The 27,927-nt window shown below is 48.5% G+C and overlaps 1 protein-coding gene across 1 annotated transcript; it reads left to right on the top strand.

Moving 5' to 3' along the window:
• Positions 1-856: 856 nt before the first annotated feature.
• On the top strand, positions 857-24,663 carry msrab (methionine sulfoxide reductase Ab). Its single transcript, XM_076157752.1, has 6 exons — positions 857-1,048; positions 6,725-6,793; positions 6,936-7,055; positions 9,694-9,798; positions 17,806-17,912; positions 23,947-24,663. Exons 1-6 carry the CDS (start codon positions 880-882, stop codon positions 24,118-24,120), a joined length of 744 nt encoding a protein of 247 aa, XP_076013867.1. The 5' UTR covers positions 857-879; the 3' UTR covers positions 24,121-24,663.
• Positions 24,664-27,927: the final 3,264 nt, after the last annotated feature.

The raw sequence follows: 27,927 nt of genomic DNA, 5'->3' as shown, positions 1-27,927 counted from the left end.
GGCCTATGGACCTGCTAAGTGAACAACAAAAATCTCCAAAATGCTACAACAAATTTCCTGAATATCACTATTTTGTTACATTTCTCAGAGCATAGCAGGTTGATGCGACATACTGTATGTATCCACAGCAGCTGTCATTTTGCCAACTTAAGCTGTCAGGGTAGTTGAGGGAATAGTGGAGCGTTTTGCAGTGCCAAAAATAATGGTGTTGCACAAGTTTACTTTAAGTGTATTTTTAAAATAATAGTCATATTTTTGTAAATGCTTTAACACAAGGGTAAAATAATAAAGCCATAACAGGTGAAGTCCCTTTAAAGTTTCAGATTTTGCAGTGCATATCAGGGCTCTGGGATAGTGATGCATTTGTAAACAATCAAACAACCAGGACGTGACATCAAACATACTGTAGTACAATATAAACAGTCAAGGCTTCAATCTACAGGCGCTTTTAAACATTTGGGCTTATTTGGCGGGTCATGAACAGTCGTCCTGCACCTTTTTACTAATTCATACTAACAACAAACACAGTCAGTTTCGTTTATTTGGAGAATTAAACCACATAAAGGGGAGACGGCGCGCGCGCGTTGATCCACGCAGGCGCCTCACTCCCGGATTGAGAATGGCGCGAGCTCATTTGCATGCCGAACGGTGTCCATAATGTGGATATTTATTTAAATTTAATTTCGTTCCCGAACAGGGCGCACTGTAGGCTTTTGTGCTAAAGTCATATTAACCCCTTGACTAGTTAATATGCAGCGCACGACGTCGCCCACGCACGATGAATATTCATACGGGTAGTGGCTCTCCGTCGCCTCTACGCCACGCCCCCTCTCTCTCCATCACCCCCGCCCTCACTGTAGGTGCGGCCCGCATGGCGTGATGATGGTCTTAAACCGGTTGATTCGGTCTTGTCCAAGTCAAAATCACGTAGTTGTGCTCCTTGTAGCTTGCTCGTTGCTGGCTTTGTCTGACACAATGGCGCAAAAGACCCAGCTTCCCAGCAAAGACCGAGCTCTGAAAGGAAGGGAGGATGAAATGGCCGTGGCAGGTAAATGATTCAGCGGTCACAGGTTGACCACAAACATGGTGATTGGCTAATTAAGGATGTGCGCGTGCGTCGGTGGCAGGCGGACACAGGAAGGTGGTGGTTTTGTATCCATGTAAACAAACTGTGAAACTTATCAAGCTCTCAAACTGAATATTTGTCAGCGTGTGCATCACTAAGTACACATATACAGTGGTCCACAAAGGTCTTAGGCTTATCAAAGTTATTATTATTATCTGAGGTAAAGCTGCCTTAAAAGAAAATGAAATAGCTTTTGAAATCAACCAAACATTCACTGGCTGAAGAAAAACAAGCATCTAAACAAACTGTAGACAGATCCTTGCAGAGCGCTGTGTGTTGTGTGAAAGAATTGAACATTTAATTCAGAGATATGAGTAAAGATGTTGTATTAGACAGTCAACAGTGCCCCTGTGTTTGACTACATAATAGATGCTTCACATTACCGCGGTTGAAGAAATCTTCCTTTAAGCAACTTTGCACAATAATAGAAAGTCATTTGAGTGCGTAGTCCAGAAGTTTACTCTTTCTATTCAGCAGTAAAGTGTGTTTTTCTCCCATGTGACATTTCTGAGACGCTTCATCGCAAATCAAAAGTAAACAATGCTAGTTGGACAAGATATACTGGTTATTATGTTCACTGCGTTTATAATCACATTACATTACATTACATTACGGTCATTTAGCAGACGCTTTTATCCAAAGCGACTTACAATAAGTGCGTTCAACAAAGGTAGATAAAAGATCCTAAAAGATCACATCTACTGTTATGATTCTTGTTAGACCTAAGCTTATTGTTTTCTCACTCCCTAAGTTTCCGTCAGTTACCTTGGATATGTGATTTTGCCACAGGGACCTAACCTTGTAACAATGTGGGTAATTAAACAAATATGAAGGAGTCTCGTGTCTTTGCACATCTAGATATAGTTGCTGCGCACACATTATTACAAATTCATTAATATGTAGCAATTATTTTAGCCTGTTTGCTTTACAGAGAATAAAATGTTCCTTTGTGTTTCTATTGTTAGGTTAGTTTGTTCTAATCCAGTCTTTAAGTCAACAACACACTCAAGAGAAGCAAGGCTCTCTTGGCATGTGGTCAGGATGGGATCTCTGTCATAGCAGTTTCAAGAATACAACAAAGCTGGGTGGATTAAGCTTCCACTGGACTGAGATGATCAGAAAATCCTGAATTTTGCTTACTGCTGGTATTCCAGTGCTCACGTTGTTACACTCGAGTGAGAATTTGTTGCTAGCGTGTCTCTTTTTTTATTTTGTCATTTTAAATGTCATTTGTTAATCCCTAATTTGTCATATATTGACTTCAAAATGTGATGACGTCTAAGAAGACATTCCACCCCCGCTCCTTTATCCGTGTGTGTGTGTGTGTGTGTGTGTGTGTACCACTCCATCTCATCTCAGCTTTTGTCATCCTTTCATTCATCTTTTTTTGTTGCACTATTTTGGGCCAGGAGTGCACGTAGGAGTACATGACAGGAGAGAGACGCAGTGAGATTTGAACCCACTCGTCACCTTTGTAGATTGCAGAGTTGCCGCACAGTGCATTGTGGGAGCCGAGCGCGAGTGTGATGGAGGTAGAGGTGCCGCAGCGTCCAGGGGCCCATCTGGGCATTATGCGCATGAAGGCTCCGCCCCGCCGTAAGTTCCTGCTCCGTCTGTCGAAGCAGCTCGGAGACGCCGCATGGCAGAAATCTGTTCCTCCCCTTTCACCGTGGGGTGCAGCTTAGGTGGGGATGGGGTTGTTCTAGACTGCGTACTGGTGTGTGTGTGCGTGTGTGTGTTGTGGGTTTAGTGGGGTGCTTCTGTGTTTGTTGCTTTGGGCCAGTAAGCATGAGTAATTTAGACATTGTGTGGACTGTCTCTGCATATGTCATCCACTCACATTGTGTGTGTGTTTGGTGCATGGCCCCTCTCTACAGCAAACACCGCCGGTTTGAAAGTGCTGCTCCATAGCCACTAAACAAACTCCTCGTTCCTTGTTCAGATGTCCCACTCGTCCCCCCTCGCCACAGTCTTTAATGTACTCTGTGACCTTGGCGAGGGTGATCCAGTGGCAGATTGCTACATGGTAGGGGCACAGCGGCTATTATTTTGAGTCAGTGCAGGATAGACTGCCAATATTTCTTCTAAACAGGATGGGGGAGGTCAGCTGACCAAAATCAATCTCTGTAACATGCTTCACTATAACTCTTTAAAGCTGTTTCATTATGACGATATATTTCTGGCATTATTTCTTGGCGGTTTCCTGTCTCCGCTGCCACTAGATGCCCTTGGTTGTTTTTCCTTTTGCATAACGTTTATCTCTTAAAACAGGAGGAATAGCGTATGCAAATGAAGGATACAAACGGAGGATGCATAATGGAGTGATTTGCTCATGTGTGAAGGTAAATTGTGTTTGTTGTTTGTAAATCTATCTTTAAAACAATGGTATTCATCCTCTCCCTTTCAGCTTCAAATCAGCTTTTGAGTAAAGATGTTTTTTTGGGCAGGCCCAAACAGGATGCGCCTCCATGTTGCTGGAAGGCAGACAATGGGGCCGGGGCTATAGCAGGTAGTCTTCTCCATAGCAACTGTTTCCGTTGCTAGGATACAGTACATATAGGATGCTTCAATAGCTTTAAAGTTGTACTCTCTTGAGTCTAGACAGTGTACCCCACCCCTCACTGATACAGTGTACGTACTGTTAAAACGCTCCTCAGGTTCTAAATTTGATTTAGGCCACAGCAGTTTCTGTCCGTTTTATTTTTCCTTGTGGGTTTCCTTTACTGGCCCCTTACTCTCCTCATGAACAGACCCCCTCCCATCAGTCTTGCCTTTTTCCTCCCCTCCCCTCCGTTACCCCACTCCGTCTCATCCCCCCACCCCCCACCCATCCTCCCATACAGCAGAGGGTAGTTGGCACCGGCGTAAAGCATCAGTCTCCTCCATCGACTCGTGCCTGACTCTCTGCCAACCCGCGTGATGCTAGCAAGAGGAAGCGAGAGAGAGAGAGAGAGGAAAAATGGATTTTTGGAAGGAAATAAACAGTGTTCTGGAAATCGACCTTTCCATCACCAGTTTTGGCATCTGGGATAGTGCTTCTCCTGTGTGTCTGCGTGAGGGGGCAACAGCGCTTGGACTACTGTTGCGGGTGAGAAACACAGGACCACGAGTAGAACCAGAGGGCGAAAAAGACTAAACACCCACAGCACCAAGTCAAACTCGACGCAGTTATCCGCTATTCCTGTGCCCTTGACAGAGTTGGCGGACGCCAGGTCCGATGTTTTGGTGCCGGTCCAGCTGCCTGTAACCACCATGCAAAAATAACAAAAGGTGGCCAAAGTGATCCACTTCAGTCTCGCCACGGCGTATAACCAGCTCTGTGCTTTTCAGATATCCGTAAAAAAAAACAAAGACCCGCAAAGCAATTACGCCGCATATTTCGTCGAAGTTGGGAAGAAAAAAATTCCTTTTCACCGGATCCTTTCCCCAAATTCAACCTGTGTCCCTCTTTTGTCAGCCCAGGGAGTCGCCTCTGTTCTCTCTTTTGCTGGCGTAGTGAGGCGGTGTAGTGAGGGTATTCAGCCAGTTCTTTCTCGCTGGCTGTGTGTGTTAGTTGGGGTAATTCTGGCAGAATGGGGTGTGGGCGCTGGGCTGGCAGGGGGGAATGCAGGGCTAGCCACAGTGAAAGGAGCCAGCCTGGCACTGCCTGGACCTCTGCCAGCTGCTCCATGGGAGAAATACCCACGACAGAGTGTGTGTGTGGGTGTGTGTGTGTGTGTGTGTGTACGAGCGATTGTGCGTGCGTGGCGTACATGCACGTGTTTCTAAGTAGAGAGTGAGGGATGCTAGGAAGACGGCAAACAGCTGAGAAGGAGAGAAGAGCGGGCGGGGAAGTTTGGCTCAGCAGCTCTGGACATCGCTGTGTCGGCGTATTCTTGGACATCTTGATTTGCGCCACTCTTTTTATTGTTGATTTGTTTGTTTGTTTGTTTTCTGAACATTCTCTCTTGTATGAAGAGCTCTGCCTTTTAAGTCAAAGGCACGGTGGTCCGAAAGCCAAAAGATTTCATCACTGCCCCTCTGCTCCCCTCATTTGCTACTCCTCACTGGCTATTTACTCCTATTATTGTTTTGGCAGTCTTATCTGTCATCCCTCCTCCCACTCCTCCCCCTCTATTGCACACTTGTATCCCTCTCCTTCCTCGTTTTCTCTCTCTCTGGCGTGCTCTCTCTCTCTGTCATTTGGCACTTCGGCAGTGTTTATCGCAGCGGCAAGCAACAGAGGATAAGAGCGAGCAGAGGATAGAGACGAAACAAGACTTGCTGCAAAAGATAGAAGATGAGATTCCTCCTGTCACCCTCTCTCTCTTTCTCGCTCTCTCTCTCTGTCCTATGGATTTAGAATTTATCCAGCACAGTCATTGAAGCGGGAATACTGGTGCCCATGAACGTGACCTGGCAGTGCCACGCAACCTGCTGCTAAAAGACGGCACTGTCACACAACAGGAAGGCAGGAAGAGACTGCCCGAGGACAGCCAGGCCTCGCTGACATTTCAGCCGTCTCGTGCCTCTGCAATCTGTTTATCCATAACTAAAGTCTGATATCAAACCACACCAAGGCACGCAGACGTTCTCAGCCCCAGGGCAAAGCTGTATTCATAAAAACCGATAAGCTTTGGCAAAACTGTATCTCTTAGGTGTAGTTCTGTTCTATCCGGCCTTATCATTATTACCCAACATCCTGCAATAAACTGCAGATGACAGCTGGACTTTGCCGCTTTATTAAAATGGAGCTAGATCATGCAGGGCCTGTGTGGGAAACGACCTGCATCAGATTAGAGAAGGTTCGGATTCAGGTCAGTATCACACATCTCATCTCTAAATGACCAGAGAACAATCAACCATTGAAGCTTTAATCAGCATTTAGCACTGGTACGTGCCTAAGCTGTATGTGTGCGAGTGTGCGTGTGTGCGTGTGTGGGTCGGTTGTGCACCCCATGGCCTCTTTATCTGTGCACTAATATTAGTGGTTGCAGCACAAACTATCCTTGCTTAGCGGAGATTTACTCGCTAAGTCACCTCAGTCTCCTTAACCACTAATCCTCCACGCGCATCTGTGGTCTACACAAACGCAGACACACATATACACTTTGTTTGGCAGCAGAGCACACACACAGATTTGTTTTACCTATCGGGTGTGTTTATTAGGGCAGCCCTGGGTCCAGTTGCTGCCCTCTCCCCTCGTGGGGATCGTACAGCAGAGTGCCCCTGACCCGCTTGGCGTGTTGCCATCGGTTTCTTTAGCGGGCGCCAGGCGGTGCCAAGCCTAGAAGTTATACCCAAACATTCAAAGATACAGTACAGCAAGAGAGAGATCAGAAACTTAGTATTTGATTGTGTTTAATTGCGGCTGTTGGGAGAGAACAGCAGGGATATGGAATGCTGGTCAAAGCCTCATAATCTCTTTAGTGTCTTCCAGCACAGAAGCCGCTGGCTCTGATCTGCTAGCTTAGGTCAATCTGTAATGAAGAACAGACCTACGAGGCTCTGTAGCTGGAAGCCGCTAATGGGCCTCCACACTCCCATATTGTACTTTTTAATGTTCAAACACGCTGTTATGATCTGACTTTTCCCAATTCCTCACCGTTTCCCTCACAGAAAAACATGCAGCCAATGGGAATCCCACTGTGGAGCCTTTCCCAGAAGGCATGGAGACGATCATGTTTGGTGAGGCGGCACAACCACACAAGGCATTTCATTCATCACCACGTTAAGAATTATTTTTGAGAGGAATAACTCATTCTGGTAGATGGCATTAAGTGTGTGTGTGTGTGTGTGTGTGTGTGTGTGTGTGTGTGTGTGTCTCCAGGTATGGGCTGTTTCTGGGGAGCTGAGCGGCTCTTTTGGCGGACCCCAGGGGTCTTTTCCACACAGGTGGGCTATGCTGGAGGGTTCACCCCCAACCCTAACTACGAGGAAGTCTGTACAGGTATTCCACTCTGCACACGTCTATACATTTCACAGTGATCTCAGTCGGAGGGGCTCCAGAGACCCTCAGCCTACGAGGAAACCGACAGAGAGAGAAACATACATACTGACATAAACTGTTTAAAGCACAGCGCTCTCATGTTCCCACTGCCTTCCCTTCATCCGCAGTCAACTACTCAGAATGCACTGCTCCAGATGGGCTGCACCCGCCCACCCCACCCCGCCCCACTCCCCCCCCCCCCTTTCCATGACCTACTTGTAAGGATTGGACTCTGTACTGTGCTGTACTGCAGTGTTTTTACCCATCAGAGGGTACTGTGCATCAAGAGCCATGAACGGGCTTCTCTCCACCAGATAAAAATGTTGGTAAACACAACGCTGGAGATGCGTGTGTGAATTATGTGTGTTTCTTACCAAAGCAATTGAAAATGTGTGGATGTCCGCCTGTGTCTTGGAATTTCTCTCTTGTTTCCCTCGTCACGACATTCAGATTTATGTGGGGCATGTTTGTGCAATTCTAATAAAAGGAGAAGCGCTTAGTTCCGTCTTTTTCCGAATAACACCTTTGTACTTTAGGAGTATCGAGCTGTTAGGTTGCGGGTTCTCCGTTTCTGAGGCCACATCAGTGCAGGCAGGCGTGGAGCTTTGAGTGCAGGCGCAGTGTGCGGGGGACACGGAGAGGAATAGGAGGGATGCTTTTGGCTCGGCTGGCAGACTTCACGAGCGGAGAAGCCCTTCAAGGGATTCTGTGTTTACCGATTCTCTGTTTCTCTCTCTCTCTCTCTCTCTCTCTCTCTCTCTCTCTCTCTCTCTCTCTATTTCTCTCTCTCTCTCTCTCTCTCCGTCAGGATGGTCAACTGTGGCGAATGGAGTAGAGTGGGAGGCAGATGACAAAGAAAGACGGACAGATTGAGAGCTGCGGCAAGCAAACTTTGGGGGGGGGGGGGGTGCGGAAAAAAAAGTTTGAGAAGGAATGGTTGCCTGTCCGTCGGCTGAGAGAGCGCAGGCCTCGCTCCGCTGGCCGTGACGGAGCAGAACACTGCGAAGCTACAGGGCCGAGAGGCTGTCAACAGAGCCGGGGCAGGACAGATAGATGGAAGGAAGGAAGGATGGTGGTTGCAGGTGCAGGAAGCTGAGAGGAAATGAAGCTGGGATTAGGACTAAACATATGACTGATTTGCTTAACTGAGTACAGTATAAGCTTGTTGTACAGATCTAAAAAATCAAGAGCGGAATCCTTTGCCTTTTTGTTGCTTGATCGTTGACACCGCACAGGGGCTGAAATCTCGTGAAACAAATCTTCTCAAGGCTTAATTGCGGTAGAAACCAAGCTGGTCTCACAGTTGCGGTCAGGGTAAAAAAAAAAAAACCGAGGGCCATAAAATCCATAAAATGATTTCACAAAATGGAAAAGAGCAGCAGGGTGGCGCGGCGGTGAGTTGGGAGTCTGAAGGCCGTTCACGCTGCTGAGGTGACCTTCAGAAAACACAGAGTCTCTGGCAGCTTTAGCGGCGCTCCGTCTGTACCCGCGCCCATCCTCTTATCATTAACGTCTTTCTTGTCTACAAAGCAGCGCTGCATCACTCCTCCGCCTTTCATCCCCCTCGGGCAGAATGAGCAAAGGCAAATCGGGGTGAATATTAAAATTCCTGCTATTGTCAACTTTCCTGCACCATAGCGTCACGTCTCACCTTGGTAGCCACCTGTTATGTAGCTGCAAAGGGGTCAGGGGGGGACGGGGACATAATGGCAGGTGATGATGTGTAACTTACCCATTCATGCATCGCTATAAGTCGACAGCAGAAGAGAACATTGATTTGGTTCTTAGCGTTGAACCTATTCTTTGTTAAAGTAACAATGGTCGCAGTAGGTGATATCATCCGGGTTCTTCTTGGCATGAAGCGATGAGTTGAGGTGCGATCGCGCCATTTTCAGACAAAGTGGGTCTCAAGCCAGATGCGCGGTATTGGCAATCCCACTGTTTTCTCTGTCTTGCAGCCTCACACCTGGTTTGTTGCTATGGATGCATCGCCTCCTTTGTACGTGTGGCTCAGGTATATGAGCGTGTTGTAAATGTGTAGAGTGTAGATTGTTTGTTCCTGTGTGTGTGCGTGTGCGTGTGCGTGTGCGTGTGCGTGTGTGTGTGTGTGTGCGTGTGAGACCTTAATCAGCTCCCAGTTTGAGAATGCCTGCAGGCAGCTTGTTGAAGCTTTGGGGTCTTGGCAGCTGTAGACAGGAGAGAGGACCCCCTCACCATGTCTGCTTTTGGCAGCTCCCACCATAAGCTCCATTTCTCTCTCTCTCTCTCCCTCCCTCCCTCTCTCTCTCTGGATTAAATCGATTAAAACTGAACGTCTCCTACCTATGGCACATCCACACGCTGACATGTACACTCACTTACCCACTGTTAAAGCAATACGCTAGTGATTTGACAAATTTCTTAGATTTTCAGTAGGAGTTTTTTGTCCATATTGACCCTGGTGTATCAGCGGAACAGGTCAAAGCTTAGAGAAGCTTTTAGAAGCTTCTCTACGGGTTATATGTTTTGATAGATACAACGTTTTATCCTGAAACATCTTTATTTGTGTCATTTCAGTCAAGCTGGCATCTTTCAACTTGTGTTTGTGCATCTCCTTTAGGTCTGACAGGTCACACTGAGGTGGTCAGGGTGGTCTTCTCTCCTGAAGAGCTCCGCCCAGAAGAACTGTTCAAAGTTTTCTGGGAGCAGCACGACCCTACTCAAGGTAGGAACCCACCCACCCATACACACACACACACACAAAAACACAAGACCATCCCGAGGGGTGCAGGGTGTATTAGAGCAGAAGGATGATGCCCAGACGTGTGCCTATGTGTGTGTGTCATGGTGGGGGGAGGTCTCGTGGGTGTAAGCCAATGCCAGACAGTGTTAATGTGTCTGAGATCCAGCCATCCATGGAGAGACGCACCAATGTGTTGTGTGTTCAAACCCCAACTACAAAACTCCCTCTGTGTTGGGGCCTGCGATGTCACATGGTGCCGTCTATTGTGATCCGTTTGTCATTCACGTAAAATGTGGGACCATGCCGTGAAAAATTGTCGTTCTGTGTCAAATAATGTTGGAGATGAATTGTCTTTGTTTTATTACCACCAAGGAGGTCGGGTTGGAAGTTTGGTGCGCAGGTTGAGCATCGTCCATGGAAGAGCACATTAATCTTCAGTGATGGTGTGGATCAGGTGGAACGTGTGGAAAGAGGAAAACTAAATAAATAAAAAGATCAAATTGCATTTTGATTCTGTAATGCCGAGATAACACCAAGGTAAAGTAACAATAAGAGCCAGTACTCTAATGATGGCCTCTGTAGACTCCTCAAAGTTTGCAATGATTCAGCTCAATCAAATGCTTTACAGGACACACACACACACACACACACACATTTGATAAACCTCATCCCTCTATTCCCTGTCACACCATCTTTCTCGAGTTTGTTGCTCTCCCGTTTTCTCTGCTGGCTAGTAGAGTTGGTGATGTAAGAACGTTAAGTGCTCATAGACAGTGTGTGTTTGTTTGTGTGTGTGTGTGTGTGTGTGTGTGTGTGCGCGCGCGTGCGAGTGCCTGTGCGTGTGTGAGGGATGGAGAGAGGGCCACGGCAAAGCTTGGTGTAACACATTCAAAAGAGAATGCTCTAGCGCGGGGCTCAAGTGGTAAACATCCCTGTGTGGAGAGGGACTCAAACTGATCAAAACACCAGAACATTTCCACGGGCACTCCTCTTCAAGATAAAAAGCCTTTATCGTTACATGGCTCCAAAAAGAGCCCAGCTAACCCAGAGTCGGTTAGTTTCTCCCTGGTGACAGCAGACGGAGCCCAAACGCGTCGGAGTAGCTTTTAAACTTTAATATCTTTGTCGCCATGTAATAATAATAAAGGCTTTTTCTCTGTAGGAGTGCCATGGAAATGTTCTAGTTTTTGGCGATTTGGAAGCGACGACGGAAGAAAAATTCACTTGCCTGACCTTTCAGCTTTAATACAGGCTTACACACACATACACACACACACACATATTTAGTCCCGATTCCCGCGTGTGATTCTCTTTGGCGTCACGATTGCTTTCTCATACTTTGGCTGGTGTGCGACCCAAATAAAAATTCTCACCGTGCGCCCGCGCCGCCACCGAAACCTAAAACTAAATAAACTTCTCCGGTGAAGTTGCTGCAGAACACGTTACCGTAGCAGCGGCAAAATCGGGCCAGCGCACCATGGGGCAAAGGCATCCAGGCCAAAAGAGTAGTCATGCATCCCCCCTTTACTTACCGCCTCGTCTCATCTCATGTTTTATTAATAACGTGCAGCTTATTGCCCGCGCGCTCCTCTACTTGTCAGGTTTTTGATTTCTTCTTTTTTGGGATATTTTGTCATTGTTAAGAACAAATGACACATTCTGACGAAACTCCAAATCTACGTTTTCAGCACGTTTATTTTCTTCCTCCCCCCCTTCGCCGAAACGTGAACGCCTCGCTCTTCCCTCTGTTCCATTTCTGGGTTCACGTGTGGTAGAAATTTCTCTGATTTGACAAATGTGGCGTGGAATAGTGGAACAGGGCCCGCCGGCGGTGTCTTCATGCGTGCTTAAGCTCCAATTTATTCTGTCCACTTTAGAGGTGCGTTTAAAAGAGTAAGCACTTTCTCTCTAACTGCACAGATTCACAGCAGATCATCGTATATGAAGACGAGCACAGGCACATTACGCATTCTCTTTCCACGTCCTGGTTTATCTATACTTTTCACTGTCATGTACAGATGCTTACTCAATCGCATGCAGTACTTCCTTTAATGCCTGTATGTGGGGTGTGTGCGTGTGCATGTGTGCGTGTGTGTGCACGTGTGTGTGTGTGTATGTGTGAGTGCGTGCGTGTGTGTTTTGAGATCTGTGCCTCTCCGCTTTGCCTCAGTTCAAAAGGGTTTAGTCCCGACAACGTGATGTCGGGCTTCGTCAGCTCCACCAATCTCAGCCTGGATAGCAACATTAACAGCCAATCAGAAACTCCCAGCAGCCTTTGCTGCGTGCCCTCTTTCCATATTCAGCAACACACTAGTCTCAATCTGCTGGCTTCCCTGGGATGTTGCATAAAGCCCCCCCCCCAATTCAAGATGCACACAAATTATAAGTTTCATCTGTGTGAAACAACTCTTCAGTGCCATGCCTTCACGTGTGTATGTGCACGTGCTCACACACACACACACACACACACAAACATCTGCGTGTCAAAGGGCCGTACGGTAAATTATGGGATTTGATCTGTTCAGTTTGATCACATTAGAGACTCAAATGGCTTTTGATGAGCGCATGAACATTTCCTTCCAGAGTCCTACTGAACATGTATGAATGTGGAGATAGGGCACACACACACACACACACACAACTGCACTAAAACACTCACACTAACACACACCCGCACTAACACTGTGTCATTTGGTTTGGTGGAGGTTTTTGGAGCCCTCCCCTCCTCCCTGCTCCCTGAGGGCCCCGGGCTCTCTGGAGTCTGCAGGTAAGCAGCATCTTATCTGTCCCTTTCTTTGCCCTGTCAGTCTCTCTCCTCATCCTCCTCTTTTGCTTCACTTCTCTACCTCTTCGCCGGTCTTCCCCTTCTCTCTCGTGCCGCTTCCCCCTCTTCAGTTCCCACTCTGCCGTCTCTCTCCATCGTCCTTTTCCATTTTCCCGCTCTCCCTCTCTTACTCTCTTTCCCCCCACCTCCACTCGTCTTCCCTCGCCCCCACCTACACACCCGCCCCCTCCCCCTCTCTCGCGGCGAGTGAGCAAACGGCCCGGAGCCCGTCAGCACATCCGCAGAGCCGAGCGGCGCAGTGAGTCGACCGTTCCCCGAGGCCATCCGCTCATCACACAGACAGACTCACATCCACTCACTCCTCTTTTATCTCTTAGTCACTCTCTCCTCCCTGCTCCTCATCCTCCTTCCTCCAACCCCCCCACCCCCCTCTTCTCCTCGCTCCCCATCTCTTCCTCCCTTCCCCTCCGCCTCTCCGCCACCCTTCATCTTAACCGAGCATCCCCCCCATCAACACCTCTTTGTTTCCCCCCCCCTCATCTTTTCCTCTCCTCTCCTTCCTCTCCCTTCCTTCCTTCCCTCCATCCTCTCCATTTTTTGAGGCCATGCAGTATTTATGGTGTGGGCTGCTGATGCTGCGTCAGTGAACACACATCACAGCCATATGCCGATAGAAACACACGGGCACGCACACACACACGCGCGCACACCATACAAACGCACAGCTAAAATGGCCGACGTAGCTGTCCTCGTTTGATAATGCCTGTACGTACATCACGTACGTCAGGTACAGACACTGATTGACTCCCTAAATATAATAGATTATCGGTTATAGATTATCAGTATAGTAAATCGAAACACATTACTACTTTAATTGATGTGGAGATTTAAACAAAATCTATATAGCAGGTGTGTTTGTTGTGCAGTTTATCAGACACGTGATGCGTTTGCGTTCCGTCGAAATAACAAAACGGGCAGAAATGGAGCAGTCTTCATTTTCATCTGACGGTTCAGGTCGGTGTCGCTTCCTCTCTAGCAAATGAAATTAGCATGAATATTCCTTTATGTAATATCTTTACCCCAGCTGGCTGCAGACACACGCCAATTCCCTGTTGGCGTGACCGCAAGTCCACCCCCACCCACCCACTCCCCACGTGTCAACGCAATCCCTCAATTTAGGGGCACCCCCTGCCATCTAAAGCCAACCCCCGCAGGAGCTGACCTTGACCCCTGACCTTTGACGCCTGCCTGCCAACCCCCCACCCACCCTTCTGCCCCACCCTGACTGGCTGAGAGTGGCGTGCTCATTACCAGGTGTCAGTTATTACGCCCTCACACACACTGACAGCTGTAATTTATGGAGATTGCGCCAGTATGTGTGTGTGTGTGTGTGCAGGGGGGGGGGTCTGCGTGTCCGTTTGATTGTGATCGACTTATAAGTTTCCTGAAGTGTGTGCGCACGTAACTGTGAGAGATTGCTGTTGAGAAATAAACACGGCGGGAACGGAGATGCAGAGATGAGAACCTGATTGAGGCAATACGTCGCCAAATAAAATGCAGAGGGAGCGAGGGAACGCAGGAGGAGTAATGAGTAAGAGAAAAGACGTTTACAAGAAGCGGCGCCCAACCTGAGTGCTGAGTTCTGATTAGAGACGCAGACCTCTGCCTCTGTGTTTTGCATAATAATAAGAGAACTAATGTAACACACACACACACGCACACACACACACACATGCGCAAATACATTCAGAGGCTTAACATTTGCCTTAATTCCAGCTCGTCCAAACTGTAATTTGTCTCGACATGACGCAAAATTGAACGAGCTGCATGTAAAGGGCTTTTCTGCGCTGCACTTGAAAAATGGATACCTCAGTCCAAATGTACCGCCCGCATGAACGTTAAACACACGCGATTATTGTAGCAGTTGGTAAGTGTGTGTGTGTTTTGGCGTCCCAAAATTCACCACACAGTGTCACGTTTACATTGCAGGAATTTAGCTTATGTGTTGTAGTAAAGTAGTGTAAGGTCATAGAGCTGTGGGCGTTTAAGGTAGAGGTGCTAAAGGAACATCATTTATAGCCAAGGAGAGATAACAGGGATGAATAGATGGTCCTCATTACTGCAATAATCTATACATTGTGCTTGTAAAGGTGCACTGTATGAGTGGAGCGACCTGCTTCACACTCCCACTTTCCGTTGCGTATTTCATGTATTCTTTACTATACGCGTCTGTATGTGTGCTCATGTGTTTGCACATGCCTGTGTGTGTGTGTGTGTGTGTGTGTGTGTGTGTGTGTGTGTGTGTGTGTGTGTGTGTGTGTGTCCGTCGGGATGCTCTAGCCATCCCAGCTCTCCGTACTCTGCCTCTTGTCTCCAGCGCGTCAGGAGCAGCTTACATAAGAACAGGGCAAAAATAGCAGCTGACAGAGGAGAGGAGGAGAGGGCTCTGCTGGCACGCACGCAGCCGTAAGAGGACCGCGGGGCACGGCAAAACCGCGAGTACACACACACACATACACACACACACACAGGAAGACTGCAGCGATCATGCATTGTACTTTGTTTCCATTATAGTGAGGATTCTGTGTTACATTTCGCAATAAATAGAGGAGATGTTGGTTCCATTTGCGTGATGAACACCAAATCATCCCAGCTGAAGTGTGTGTGTGTGTGTGTGTGTGTGTGTGTGTGTGTGTGTGTGTACGGAGGAAGTGGTTTGGACACAGCTATTCCTCTCTCTGTAGTCGTGACAATGCTGCGGAACGAAAGTAAAAAGAGAATTTGAAAAAAACAAAAGGAAGCGATTGTTCATTAGCGCTCATTCTTCTGCAGTGTAATTGCGAAGCTCTGCCAAGTGTAATAATTCCAAATACACATCAAACGTTCTCAGAAGAATGCAAAAAGTCACCAATCATGCCACAACATTTCTTAATTGCGGACACTGACAGCAGCTCGCCCGCAGACATTTCCGCCATTCTCTCATTTCTGTAATTACAAGATTTTTTTGGGCCTTGTTTATTCCGTGTTGTACATCCTTTAATGCCGAACGCGTGAGTTCGGAAGTTGCGGAGGGAGTGAGGGCGCTAGGAGAGGAAGGAGGGAGGGAGAGTACGTAAAGAAGGTGGAGAGGCGAGGATAATCTCAGCTCTAACAGTTGTTAGCGGATGATGGGTCGACATGGGGGGAAAAAAAAGGGAAAGACGACGGGAATAAGCCGGGATCAGGCCGGGAAAAGGCCCGGAAGAGCAGGGCACGTTTGCTATCCCTCACATCATCCTGTCCTTTTTTCCCAAAGCATTATAGGTACTACAATGTAAAGAACTGGGGGAGATGAAGGTGAAGTTGGAAGGAAAGGAGAAATTGGAACTCTTTGTCTTCAGGAGGAGACGCTTGAAAAGATTTTAAAGAAGTTTACGAGAAATTAACACAATGAGCCCGAAAAGTGCATCCAAGCTGGAGAAAGTATCTAACCCCGCCTGCTGCCCTCCATCTTTGGCTGATTTAGCCTTTTATTCATGTGTGTGTGTGTGTGTGTGTGTGGGTTGTCGCCACACTTTCAATTTTACAATGGGGGGGTTGCAATTAATTAATATTTTTGGCTTTGTAGGCGTAGGTCGATGACCCTGATAGGGAGGCACGCGTACGCTTGTGTGTGTGTGTGTGTGCGCACGTGGCTGACCCCCGTGGCCCCTCCTCGTCTCCACCCCCCATTACCCTCTGCTTTCAGAAGCAAGGCTCTCATACATAATGCAGAGAGAACAGGGAGGCTCTCATTAATAATTACTGCCGCCTTTGATGGATGGAGAAAATAACGAAGGGGGCTGTTAAAAATGGAGAGACGGACGGAGGCGGAGGAGGCGGGAGGGGAGAAGCGGAGGTTTTTTTTGTGTGTGGTTTGTTGCCGACGTCGATGTTCCGAGTAAATTCTGAAGGGGATGTTAGTGAAATCAGAAGGAGCGCCGATGTTTGCAACAACTCGTCTTCTAGTGATGGATGGAGCTCGGCAGATGTGATGAATCTTAATTGTCTTTGTTTTGGACGCAGCGATCCCACACACACACACACACACACACACACACACACACACACACTTCTCCAACCACTGCTTTGTAATATAAACGCTCTCCTTCTCTGTGTGTGGTGAGATGTTGAAATTGTCTCTTTCTGTTAAACACACTTTCTTGGATTAATTAATTGTTCTCATGTCGTTTCAAGTTATAAGGAAGTTTGGGATGTTTGTGTCATAATTTGTGCTGTTTGTGTGTGTCTGTGTGTGTGCTGTGTGTGTGTGTGTGTCTGTGTGTGTGTGTGTGTGTGTGTGTGTTTTTGGTTGGGCTAGTCTGAATCAGGGGCCTGGGGTCAGGAGGGAAGGTCAGAGAGGAAACAGCAGAGCTTCTCGACCTCTGTCAGCCAGCCAATCAGATGAAAGGCTTTGGTGAACAGCCAGTGGCGGGTTGGGTTGGTGGCCTTTGATGAGGGGCCACCATTAGCCCCCGTCACTGAACAAACGGGGCTACGGGCAAGATGGCCAACATTCAACGCTGCGAGAGAGAGAGAGAGAGAGAGAGAGAGAAAGAAAGAGAGAGAGGGTGAAGGTCAAGATAGGTTAAGAAATGGAGAGAGTCAATCTAAATAATGTGACGTCACTCGCGCTTTTTCTTCTTCTTCTAGTCGCTCATACTTAGTGACAATAACAGTGAAAGTGTTCAAGTTGATTTCAGCTCATAAATGTTTGTGAAAAGAAAAAGTGAACAAACAGTGACATACACACATTATGCTCTTTTGTACAACCTCCCAATCTAAACCGTCGGTGTAAAGGCGTCATTATGTGGGACGAGGAGCGTTCCCCTGCAGCTGCTCGGCCTCCTGGTCCTGCAGAGACGGCGTGTGTAAAGCCCATGAGGTTCTCCTAACACAAAGATGACAGTAAAAGAAAGAGGAGATGTGGCGCCCACCTGGATGTGCCCACACGTTACACAGCGCCGTTACAACCAACGCGTCTGCTGTGACCTTTTAATTCATTTGGCTCCGTGAAGATGATGACATAATTGCCAACACCTTCTCTTTTTTTTACATGCAAATGGAAATGTGTCTATAATAACCATGGTAGTTATTCTTACTCATAAAGCATCTTGTTTTTCTTTGTGTGTGTGTGTGTGTGTGTGTGTGTGTGTGTGTGTGTGTGTGTGTGTGTGTGTGTCCAGGTATGAAACAGCACAACGACCACGGTTCTCAGTACCGCTCTGTCATTTACACATCCAGCCCGGCTCAGCAGGAGCTCGCACTGAAGACTAAACTGGCCTTCCAGCAGGTATGACACCACTTACATTCTCTCTCTCACACACACACACACACACACATACACACAGAGAGAAAGAGAGACATCATAAGGTTCCGTTTTAAGAAAGCGCCCATGTTATTTAAAGCAAAGCGAGGGATCGGCAGCAGAGCCAAATGGACGATATCGACGCGTTTCAACGTTTTCCTCAACAAAGTCAGATCAAATCAGACCAAGTCGTTTTCAGGTTGCGGCGGGACGCTTGGATTATTTAAATGACAATCAGAAGGCGTCCTCTGGGGCACTGTGACCCCTCAGAGTTGGACGCCGCTTAGTAAAGCAAAGACGCATCCCGTCCACTGCCTGCCTCGGTCACGCCTTCCTCTTCCTCCGAGGCCCAAATGAAAAGGGTCGATAGGTCGTCAAAATCTGCCCTCCCAGCGGCACATGCAACCCCCCCTGTGTCGCTCTGTCCATCCATCTGTGTGTCCATCAGTCCCTCCGTCCATAGCTTGGCGTCCCTCCCCTAAGTGGCATTCATGGACAAGCTGACAGGGGACCAGAAACGAGAAAATATGCCTGTCATGGTTGCTTATAACCTCCCAGGGTCAGCAGTCACCAACCGCAGGGCTGTCATGTTGCCATGACAACAACCTCCCGGCCTTGGCCTTGGGCCGGGGTCAAGGGTTAGAGAGGAGTGGCAGCTGGGACCAGAGAGGTGGGGGACGTGGGGGCAAAAGGGGGGAGAGAACAAGGAGGCAATCAGATCAGAGGGTCGAAACGGAGGCCATCAACTCCCCGTGTATACACACACACACACACACACACACACCGCCCAGGTTTATAAGCTGTTCACACAGAGAGCGAGAGGGGGGATTTATTATATTTTGCTTATATATTTATTTACTGCCATAGCATCAGAACAGGCTTTTATGTGAAAGCGCATCAGTTTGTCACCTTCAGGCCCGGAAACACAGCACAGCTCAGAGCACACACACACACTTTCCCTCTCTCTCTCTCTCCCTCTCCTTCCCTCGTCCTCTCTGGCTCTTTCTCCCGTCTCCGTGTCTTTACCCACCAACGCTGCTGACACCACCAGTCTGTCAGCCGCCCCGGTGGCACCCCGGTTTCATCTGAGGGGCCACTGGGACACATATCTTCTCAAAGCAGCTGACATGCTCAGACCCAACATGGCACCTTCCTGCCCCTGAAATGGTCGCCTCGCCGAAATGACGTCCCAACAGCGCCTGGCTTGAAAATGGCATCTCTACAGAGGAAGGGATTCCTTGCCAGCACTACTGTGTGTGTGTGTGTGTGTGTGTGTGTGTGTGTGCGCACGCGCCTGCGTGTGTGTGTGTGTGTGTGTTTTATCCTAAAAGGCCAGTGCTCTCTATAGGGAGAAGTGAGTGACAAGAGTGAGTGGGTGGAGGCGATCCAAGACGACCAGAAATGAGACAGGCATCACAAAATCCAGATTCCACCCCACTGCCAGCCCGTGACTCACACACACTGACATATACATACAGACACATGCACACACACTCACACACGCAGGCATACAGTTGGCGCACGCAGACATGCATGCACACACACTCATATACACACACACAGCCCAATGAATAATTAAGCCATACGGAGAGACTCTTCTGCAGGGCTTTCAGTTTCTTAACTTCAGCAACGGGGTAAAAGAGTGAGGCAGAAAAGCTTGTTTAAGCGCGAGAGCAGAGGGGGGAGGAGGAGGAGGAGGAAGAGGGGAGAGGAGAAAGGGGAAAGGGGTTCTCTATAATGAAATTTGAAATTTGCAGAACATCAAAGGCTTCTGTAGCCAAGCCGCTGTGGCAGCAGAGCAGAGAGGAGGAGTGCATCTCTCTCTCTCTCTCTCTCTCTCTCTCTCTCTCTCTCTCTCTCTCCATCCCTCCTTCCCTCCCTGTCTCCCCAGAGCAGTGGGTGAGGGGGAGCAGTGGAGGGGGTGAGTGCAGGGTGAGAGGAGAGGAGGGATGGGAAGAGTTGATTAGGAGGAGAGTGCGCGGCGGCGGCGGCGGGGGTGCGTTAGAGACGGGTTAGGGTTTGGAGGGAGAGAGAGAAGCGCGTGCGTGTGTGTGTGTGTGTGCATGTATGAACAATGGGTTTTATCGAGCGGGTGTACATGCACATGGGTGTGTATGTGTTAATGTGTTTGTGTGTGTGTGTGTGTGTGTGTGTGTGTGTGTGTGTGCGCTGGGCCTCGGAGGGGTGAGTGTGTCTTCTGATAAGGAACCCCAACTTAATGAGCTTGACGAGGAGGAGGAGGAGGAGGAGGATGATGATGGGGGGATCGTTTGGGGCTGGAAGTCTTGAGGAGAAGCCTCGTGGGTGTTAAAACAGGGCACAGCGTCAGCAGGTTTTGAGACTGTGCCCTCACACACACACGCAAACACACACACATGCTTGGTCTCTCGTATAAGTCAGACTTTATGTTTAATAGCCACTCCATCCTATAGATTCTCTGTGAGCGATGTGAGAGCGAGGCGCAGTTGAGATGCGAAGAGGTGCTCGCACTCCGCCAAACCGACGTCCTTTGTTGTTTTTGGCGTTTCACATGTTGAGGCGCTCGGTTGCTTCGGCGTGGGGAGAATGTAGGCGCGCTGGCTCAGAGGCTGCGGTGCGTGTGCGCGTCCTCTCCCCCTCCAAACGTACGAGTGCATCGGCTTCCTCGCTCACAAAATGTAGGGGCGCTCGCTGAAGATTAGAGCCTAGCTAAAATGGATGCCTGACCCGCGCCGAGAGAGAGAGAGGGGGAGAGGGAGAGAGAGGGGAGATGAACAGTGCGGGCTTCTTCATCCTGCACACATAAACACACACATACACACACAGGCACAGAGATATACATGAATGTTTTACACACGGCGTTTCACTGAACTTCACAGGAGAACAAACAGCATAATGTACGTGCGTCTTCTCTGTTCTGTTTCGTCTGTGTGTGTGTGTGTGTGTGTGTATCTTTTTGCTCTTTTTCTCATTTTCCGTCAGCCTCTTAATAATCTCAACCTCCTTCTCTACTTCGCTGCTGTTCGTCTCTGCGGTCTCCCGTCTTTGTCTCGTCTTTGTCTCGCCGTCTCTCCCTCTCGTCTCTCTCGAGGTCGGCCAAGCCAAGTGCGGCATCCTGGACTCCTCGATGAGAATCACGTGGGCCGGTTTGTTCTGTCCAGCCGTTACCTGAGTTTTTCACGAGAATGCTTTTGTACCATAGAGCCGCTCTCTCGTCTGCGGTATGCGAGGTATTTTTTCGTTTTCTTGAAGGCGGCGCTACGTGTTCACATTTTCAGCCTGTGCGAGGCGTCTGTCTCTCCACATCTGAGGGAAAGAAACATGAAGGCTGAGATGAGGATGTCAGAATAGGAAGATGGAGGAAAGAGAGAGCGCGCTGCTAAATAACAGGAGGGCCATTACATCAATATCTGCACTGAGGTAATATCTCTCTGCAGATGTGTTCACCGCAAGTCATTGGGTGTCAAACACGCTGTGTTTCTGCAGCCTTCGGCCTTTCCAAAGAGAACGAGTGACATGTCGGAGGGTTAGGAAGGACTGCTTCGTCCTCCTCCTCCGCCTCCTCCACCCTTTCTCAGGGATGTGTCACGTCCTGTTTGTGTCCCGGGGCCGTCTCTTCTTTGGCGATGGTGGATAGGGTCTCTCTCGCTTGGCTGCAGAGCAGGGACGACTTGGTAGCGTGGAGCGGTGGCCTGTGGTCACATGGGAGAGAGAGAGAGGGGGAGAGAGAGAGAGAGAGAGATGCACTCGTTCAGGCATGTCTTTGACAGGGGAGTCTTTCCGACAGGCGTGAAGAAAGAGAGGGCTGACTGGGCTGGGTGAGCTCAGCGCTGGACACACACACACGAACATACACACACACACACTCTGAACCACTGTCAGTGAGCCCTGTATTAATAAACCTACGATTGGATCCACAAATGCATACCTGCATTTACACACACACACACACACACACACACTGATCAACACGTTTCCATCCCTCCATCATCATTCGAACATCATCATCATCATCATCACTCCATCTCTGGAATTTTCTCTCCTTAGTCTCTCCCCGCGTCCTTCCTTCCTTCCTTCCTTCCCTCCGCCCCCCTCCTGCTGCAGTGAGAGCGGAGCCACGTAAGGTTATACACGGCGGCGTGACGCCATGCATTCTGATTTATAGATCTAAAATGGCCGCCGTGTTGTGACTGCCGTAGAGGAGCGGATGGAGAGCGAGGGAGTGGTGAGGGGGCGGCGGGGGGGGTGTATGTTTGCTCTGAATAGCAGACCTTTCCTTGGACATTGTGTTCTCCTCACATGAAGCCTCCTCTGCCCTGCAGGGTTCACTGCCGCTGTGGTTTGGTGGTGATGACTGGTTAATTAGGCCACGATGTACAAAGCTTCCACGCCCGTGTTTGCTGGATGAGCAGCGTAGGGAAGACGTGTGCCTCTGTGGCGTGCGTGCCACATCGCGCACGCGGTAACATCGCATAGCCGCGCGTTCTGGCGTCGTGGTGATTTCTGGACGTTCGGGGTCCTTCGGGCGGGAAGATTAGAGCCCTCAGTCATTGAGGACTTAGAGGTCAGCTGCTGCCTCAGCCTCTCTGTGGAGTGCAGCTTTGATTTACCGACTCTGCTGCATCACCTCGCGCACCCACCCACGGCAAATACCACACTGCCTCCGTGTGGACAAAACCACACACTACGCCGGCCTCCTGCATGGTGAGTTCCTCCAGCCTCACAGGAGGGATTTTCCTACCACGCCACATCAGTTTTCACCTAAATCTAAGAAAAATAATACATTTTTTTTTTTTAATTACAGGCATTATAGGCATAAAAAAGTAAGAAGACAGAGACAATTGAATCGTACATTCAGTCCTGATATGTACATATACTGATAAATGTGAAGGTGCAGGTCTGCTGTTAGACAGTGTGAGGACTTTATTTGTAAGACATAATAACAATCAGTAGTTATAATGAAGAGAAAGTTCTCCACTGGAGCCATGATTTAAATACATTCAGCCTTTGTTTCCTCCTACTTGCTGAACTCTGCCAGCAGGAGCCCACACAAACTAAAGGCCAGTTTCTGGTCAAGCACGATGGGAACAGAGGCTTCGTGCGGAGGCTCTCACACTGCCGGAGCTCCGTCTGCACCGCCTCAGAGGTTACAGTTGAAGACCACAGTGGCCAGACCAGGGCAGCTCGCAGCGCTCGTATCTACTCTAGATGCTTGTAGGAGATGTGGATTTTACAGGCAAGGACACGGAGAGAAACCAAGCAATTCCTCTCGTTTATAGCAATGCTTGCAGAACCCGGCTCACACTGCTACACAAGTATAAATCCACATCGAATCGCCTTTGTGCTGCACTTTTGAGCTACATGCAACCTACCTGTTACCCTGACAGTCCCACCGGAGCCCAAACTTGTTGTTTTGTCATCTCCAAGGAGCGATGATCTGAAAAGGGCCAAGTGCTTGTGTTATTATTCGACGCAGAGAACCACTCAGCTCAGCAGGTACCTTTGCTGCATCCCTCAGAGGTGTGTGTGTGTGTGTGTGTGTGTGTGTGTGTGTGTGTGTGTGATGTGTGGCTTTTTGTGGTTTGCCGTTTTCTCTCAAGGTGTGTAGAAAGTGTAAATGTAAAAGTGTCTTGAGGAGCTGTCAAAGAGAGCGGCGAGTCTTTGATGCTTTGTCCCCGCAGCGAGAGCCACAGAGGAGAGCGCCGCTACAAAAAGAGCAAGATGCTTCTTTCTTCTGTCACTCAATCAGCACGCTTTCTAGTGGAACGGCAGGAACTCTTTACTGTATTAGCAAGTGGTATCAAAAGTTCACATCCAATGCGCTATAGAATGAATTTAGAAAAACAAAAACAAAGCTGCAGAGCACAATGGAGGAAGCAGAGGTGCTCGTCTAGTTTAAGTGAAATGAAGCTCTGTGGAGTCAGTGTGTAGAATGTAATGTAACTTAACCATCACCTTTATGTCCTTTGGAGGTTGGAGCTCATTAAATTCCCTAATTTCACTGGTCGCTGTTGTTGTTATGTGTGCGTTTTGTTCCTAGGCGCTGGATAAGAAGGGTCACGGGCCCATCACCACCGACATCCTGGAGGGGCAGCAGTTTTACTACGCTGAAGACTATCACCAGCAGTATCTGAAGAAGAACCCCAAAGGCTACTGTGGCATCAAAGGCACCGGGGCCACTTGTCCCATCGGAGCCAACAAGGATGAGCTGTGAAGGTGTGGGGGAGGAGGGAGCTGGAAGGAGGGACCAGCTCCCAATGTGTCAGATTGAAACTGTGTTTCTCAGGGTGATGATTCCGATTTTTAAATGGGTTTGCGGGCTAATATATATATATATATATACATATATATACGTATTTCTAATATGTAAATCAGGGACTACTTTCCAAATCTTAAATTTCTTAATAAGCTGCAAAGTCGTCGTTGTGAGGCAGGGAAGCAAATACAGTGTTTGCTAACGGGTGTTTGTCTGTTTCGCTGCAACAGCATTAAGTGTCCAGAAGGTGGCGACATCTCTCAAAAAACAAAGACAGCTGAGTTTTGTATTCGCTCTTTTAACACTCAGATTTAAGAAGAACAGATGGAAACGTGATCTGTTTGTTGTCCCATCTGCAATCAGAGCACTGTGACCTCAGAGCTCTTGTTTTTTCACACATTACTATAAGTTCTTATTTTTCGAAACATATATACAAGTCTGACCTGAGCCTTTATTTTGATGATGTCTTACTCAGGAACGAATAAAATAGTTTGTCTCCAACCACCTTTGTCCGCGTGCGTGCGTGCGTGCGTGCGTGCGTGTGTGTGTGTGTGTGTGTGTGTGTGTGTGTGTTTGCTTGTGCATGCGTGTGCGCGTGCGTGTGCGTGTTAGTGCATACATGAGTTGGCCCAGTCATTTATGTTTAGTGTATCAGAGCTAAGGTGCTGCCGTCGTTGTCCCCTTGTCTGGCTGATTTGAGAGGCAGGGGGACAAACACCTATGACTCACGTTGACACTGAATGACACACACACAAGCCTTCATCTCATTTCCTGCCCCAACCCGTCATAATATAAAAGTCCCTTTATACATCACATAATTACATATCACAGATAAATGAGCAATTGCTGAATTACCCAAGTAATGTAAACAGTATTTTATGTAATTAGACAGATCAACTCAGATCTGTTTAATCTTGATAATCACTCTCATGTCTACACTCCCAAATGTGGAGAGTGAAATCTAGAAAAAGCTTTTCGGTCGACCGCAGCAGTCTGATTCAAGCCGCTCTCGTTCTTCCCCCTCCCTCTCTGCTATCTATCTCTCTCTCTCTCTCTCTCTCTCTGTCTGTGTGTATGTGTCACATCCTGACACCTGTGTGTAGGTGTGGACCAGGGCACAGGTGCAGGTGCAACCTCTCAGGGCCTATTTTGGTATTGGGACAGATATTTTTGCATGTGTCTGCATGCATCAGCCGTGTGTGTGCGTGTGTGTATGTGTGTGTACGTGTGTGTGTGTGTGTGTTGAGGCATGTGAAGCTGTGGCTTGCCTGATCGAACCGCGCTGAGTGGTATGTGGTTGGGCCAGCTAGCTGTTTTCCAGCGGCTGTGTATATTTTGCATGGTGTGTGTGCTTGTGTGTGTGTGTGACAGAAGATAACCTTTTAATAAATCTTCATTTCCTCGCTTTTGAAGAGGAAGCTTTAATCACGCTGTGAAATCTCCTTCTCCCCTGTCTGCAGCTCAAATGCCTCATTGAGCCGCACAATGATTCTGTTTATTTCTGCCACATTGCAGCCGAGGCCTCGTCACAAACTGAGCTTATGCATGTATGGAAGAGGAGATTTGAGATTCTGTTGAACTTGTTGAAATAACCGAGCCTCTGTGTGCATCATAATAGCTTTAATCATCGTTATAACTTGGAGTTTAACAGTGTAACTTGGTGTCTGTGTTCCTTTGCTATAGATTAAAATAGGTCATGTACCCTCATAGCATCCATACCAGGCTGTGTCCCCTGCAGACAGAGCCTATTGTCTGCAGATGGGCCCTTAATGGCCCCACAGCTGGCCACAAAGAGCACACCGCTCCACCTCACAGCGACGCCTGTCACTGGCCCATACTGAAGCACACACGCGCACGCACACACACGCACACACACGCACACACACGCACACACCACTGTGTACTATACATCCTATATATATACTCAAACGCCTTTGTTTGTGATGTTTATAAAGACTGCAAAAACTGATGAACGCCCAGCGATTATGGGGGGGAAACATTGGGCTGAGGTGTTGCTTGTTTATCAGAAGCGCTCTGCACCCTCACACACACACACACACACAATCACACACACACATACATCCCAACCACTACTTCTAACTTCGTCCTGTACTGCCATCTAATGCAAAGGCGGCGCCCACACAAACAAACAAACACACCAAAGAGACGCCTTGCAGAGACGTGCACCCACACAGGCTTCTTGCACGCTGATACACTCTCTAGTGTGTCCTCCTTTCACAGCTTTTCATTTATCTTCCACTTGACAGCTTCAATACATCTTGCCATGTACATATACATATATATAGTGTACAAATGCATCATTTTAAATAGCGTTGTTTTATACCATTTCCTTCCTAGCTGCTACCATAAGGGGCTAAATCATTTGTTTCTGAGACACCAGCATGGCATTGTTTTGTGAGTTATATAAATAGTACAATAGCAGAGTGTGGTGTATTCTCGTCCTGCTGTCCTACTGGCCGGCCAGCTGGACAATTGTACTGGGCTGTTGTCCTGCTGCTCTTCCTCTCGTCAGATAATTATCCTCCATATTTTGTGAGATTGTCGTCACGTTATGCGTGTGGGCGTTTGTGTAACTTTTGAAAGAATTGATGGAAAAACGCCTCGTAATTGAGCCTATATTCATATGTGGCCCCATTTGTGTTAATTGCGTGATGACATGAGAGTCTGTGTGCCGGGGTGCTGCAGATGCCAGATGTGTTCGCCGTCTCCCCCTCCCTCGCGTTCCCTTCCCCTCCCTCTGGTTCCTGCATGGACGCAGGGTCTCAATCAGAGCATCAGGGCACCGGGACCGGAGCACAGCAGCGTCTCTGTGCTGCCCAGAGAAGTGCAGCCTTGTCTGGGCGGGTGCATCTGCAGCGTGGAGGCGAGCTGGGGGAAGAGGGGCCACCGCGGTGCCCCTGCATGCCGGCTTCACTCCAGGGCTCGAACTCCTGGGGCGGGCTGGGGGAAGGAACGTAAACATATAAGCGTAATCCTTTTACAATAGAGACGCGTATAAGCCAGAGACGCTCACACAGTTTGGTGAGGCAGTGAAAACTTAGTAGATTGAATCAGGCTGCATGAGAGACAAACACACACACACGCACACACACTTATTCTCTCACAGTGACAATGTGTACAAGCTTCCTCCTTCCCACTGGGCATAGCAAGGGGCGGAGGGTAGCACGTGCTCGCAACATGGTAGTTGCGGTGCTAACTGGCCCACTGGCTTTCTGGCTGACTGGCTGACTGACTGGCACTGTGACACCCTGCACCTGGGAGCGCTGTGTCTCGTCAGCCATGCTAGCTAGCTCGAGCGCTGCCGCCACACGACACACAGGAAACCCAGAAATAACTGCTGGGTGTCTTCGTCGTCAGGAACCAACTGAGTCGCTGAGGTGTGTTGCTTGCAGCGAGGGGACACGGCGGCGGTGAACGGACAGAGGGATGCGGACTGCATGGGATGAGACTGGATTGTGGCGTTAGGCTGCAAGAATAGAAAGCTGGAAAAGAAACTGAAAGAGTGAGACACAAATACGCCAGGATACTTGCACCTGTGCCGTCTGTGCCGTCTGTTTGTCTCGTGCATTTACATACAACACACTGATCCGCTGCATATTCTACTTTCCATCTGTTCTGTAATCGTGCCTCTACAAACTCCCTTTTGCGCAATCAAACTTCATAACATTTTACAGTTCTTCCACAACAGCTTTCAGCATGTCATAATTTCCAAGCGCTCTCTCTCTTATCTCTCTCTCTCTCTCT

Source organism: Genypterus blacodes, unplaced genomic scaffold (assembly GCF_046128005.1).
Source record: "Genypterus blacodes isolate CSIRO-AG114 ecotype Tasmania unplaced genomic scaffold, CSIRO-AGI_Gbla_v1 ptg000073l_1, whole genome shotgun sequence".
In the NCBI taxonomy this organism is placed as follows: domain Eukaryota; kingdom Metazoa; phylum Chordata; class Actinopteri; order Ophidiiformes; family Ophidiidae; genus Genypterus; species Genypterus blacodes.
This window is presented reverse-complemented; position numbering and strand designations above follow the sequence as displayed.

What these genes read in the sequence shown, in the direction of transcription:
- msrab (XM_076157752.1), top strand. Translation starts at nt 880, where the DNA reads ATGATGGTCTTAAACCGGTTGATTCGGTCTTGTCCAAGTCAAAATCAC. An exon ending in CATGGAGACGATCATGTTTG is followed by an intron (nt 6,794 to 6,935) that starts GTGAGGCGGCAC and finishes GTGTGTCTCCAG; the next exon opens with GTATGGGCTGTTTCTGGGGA. An exon ending in CTACGAGGAAGTCTGTACAG is followed by an intron (nt 7,056 to 9,693) that starts GTATTCCACTCT and finishes CATCTCCTTTAG; the next exon opens with GTCTGACAGGTCACACTGAG.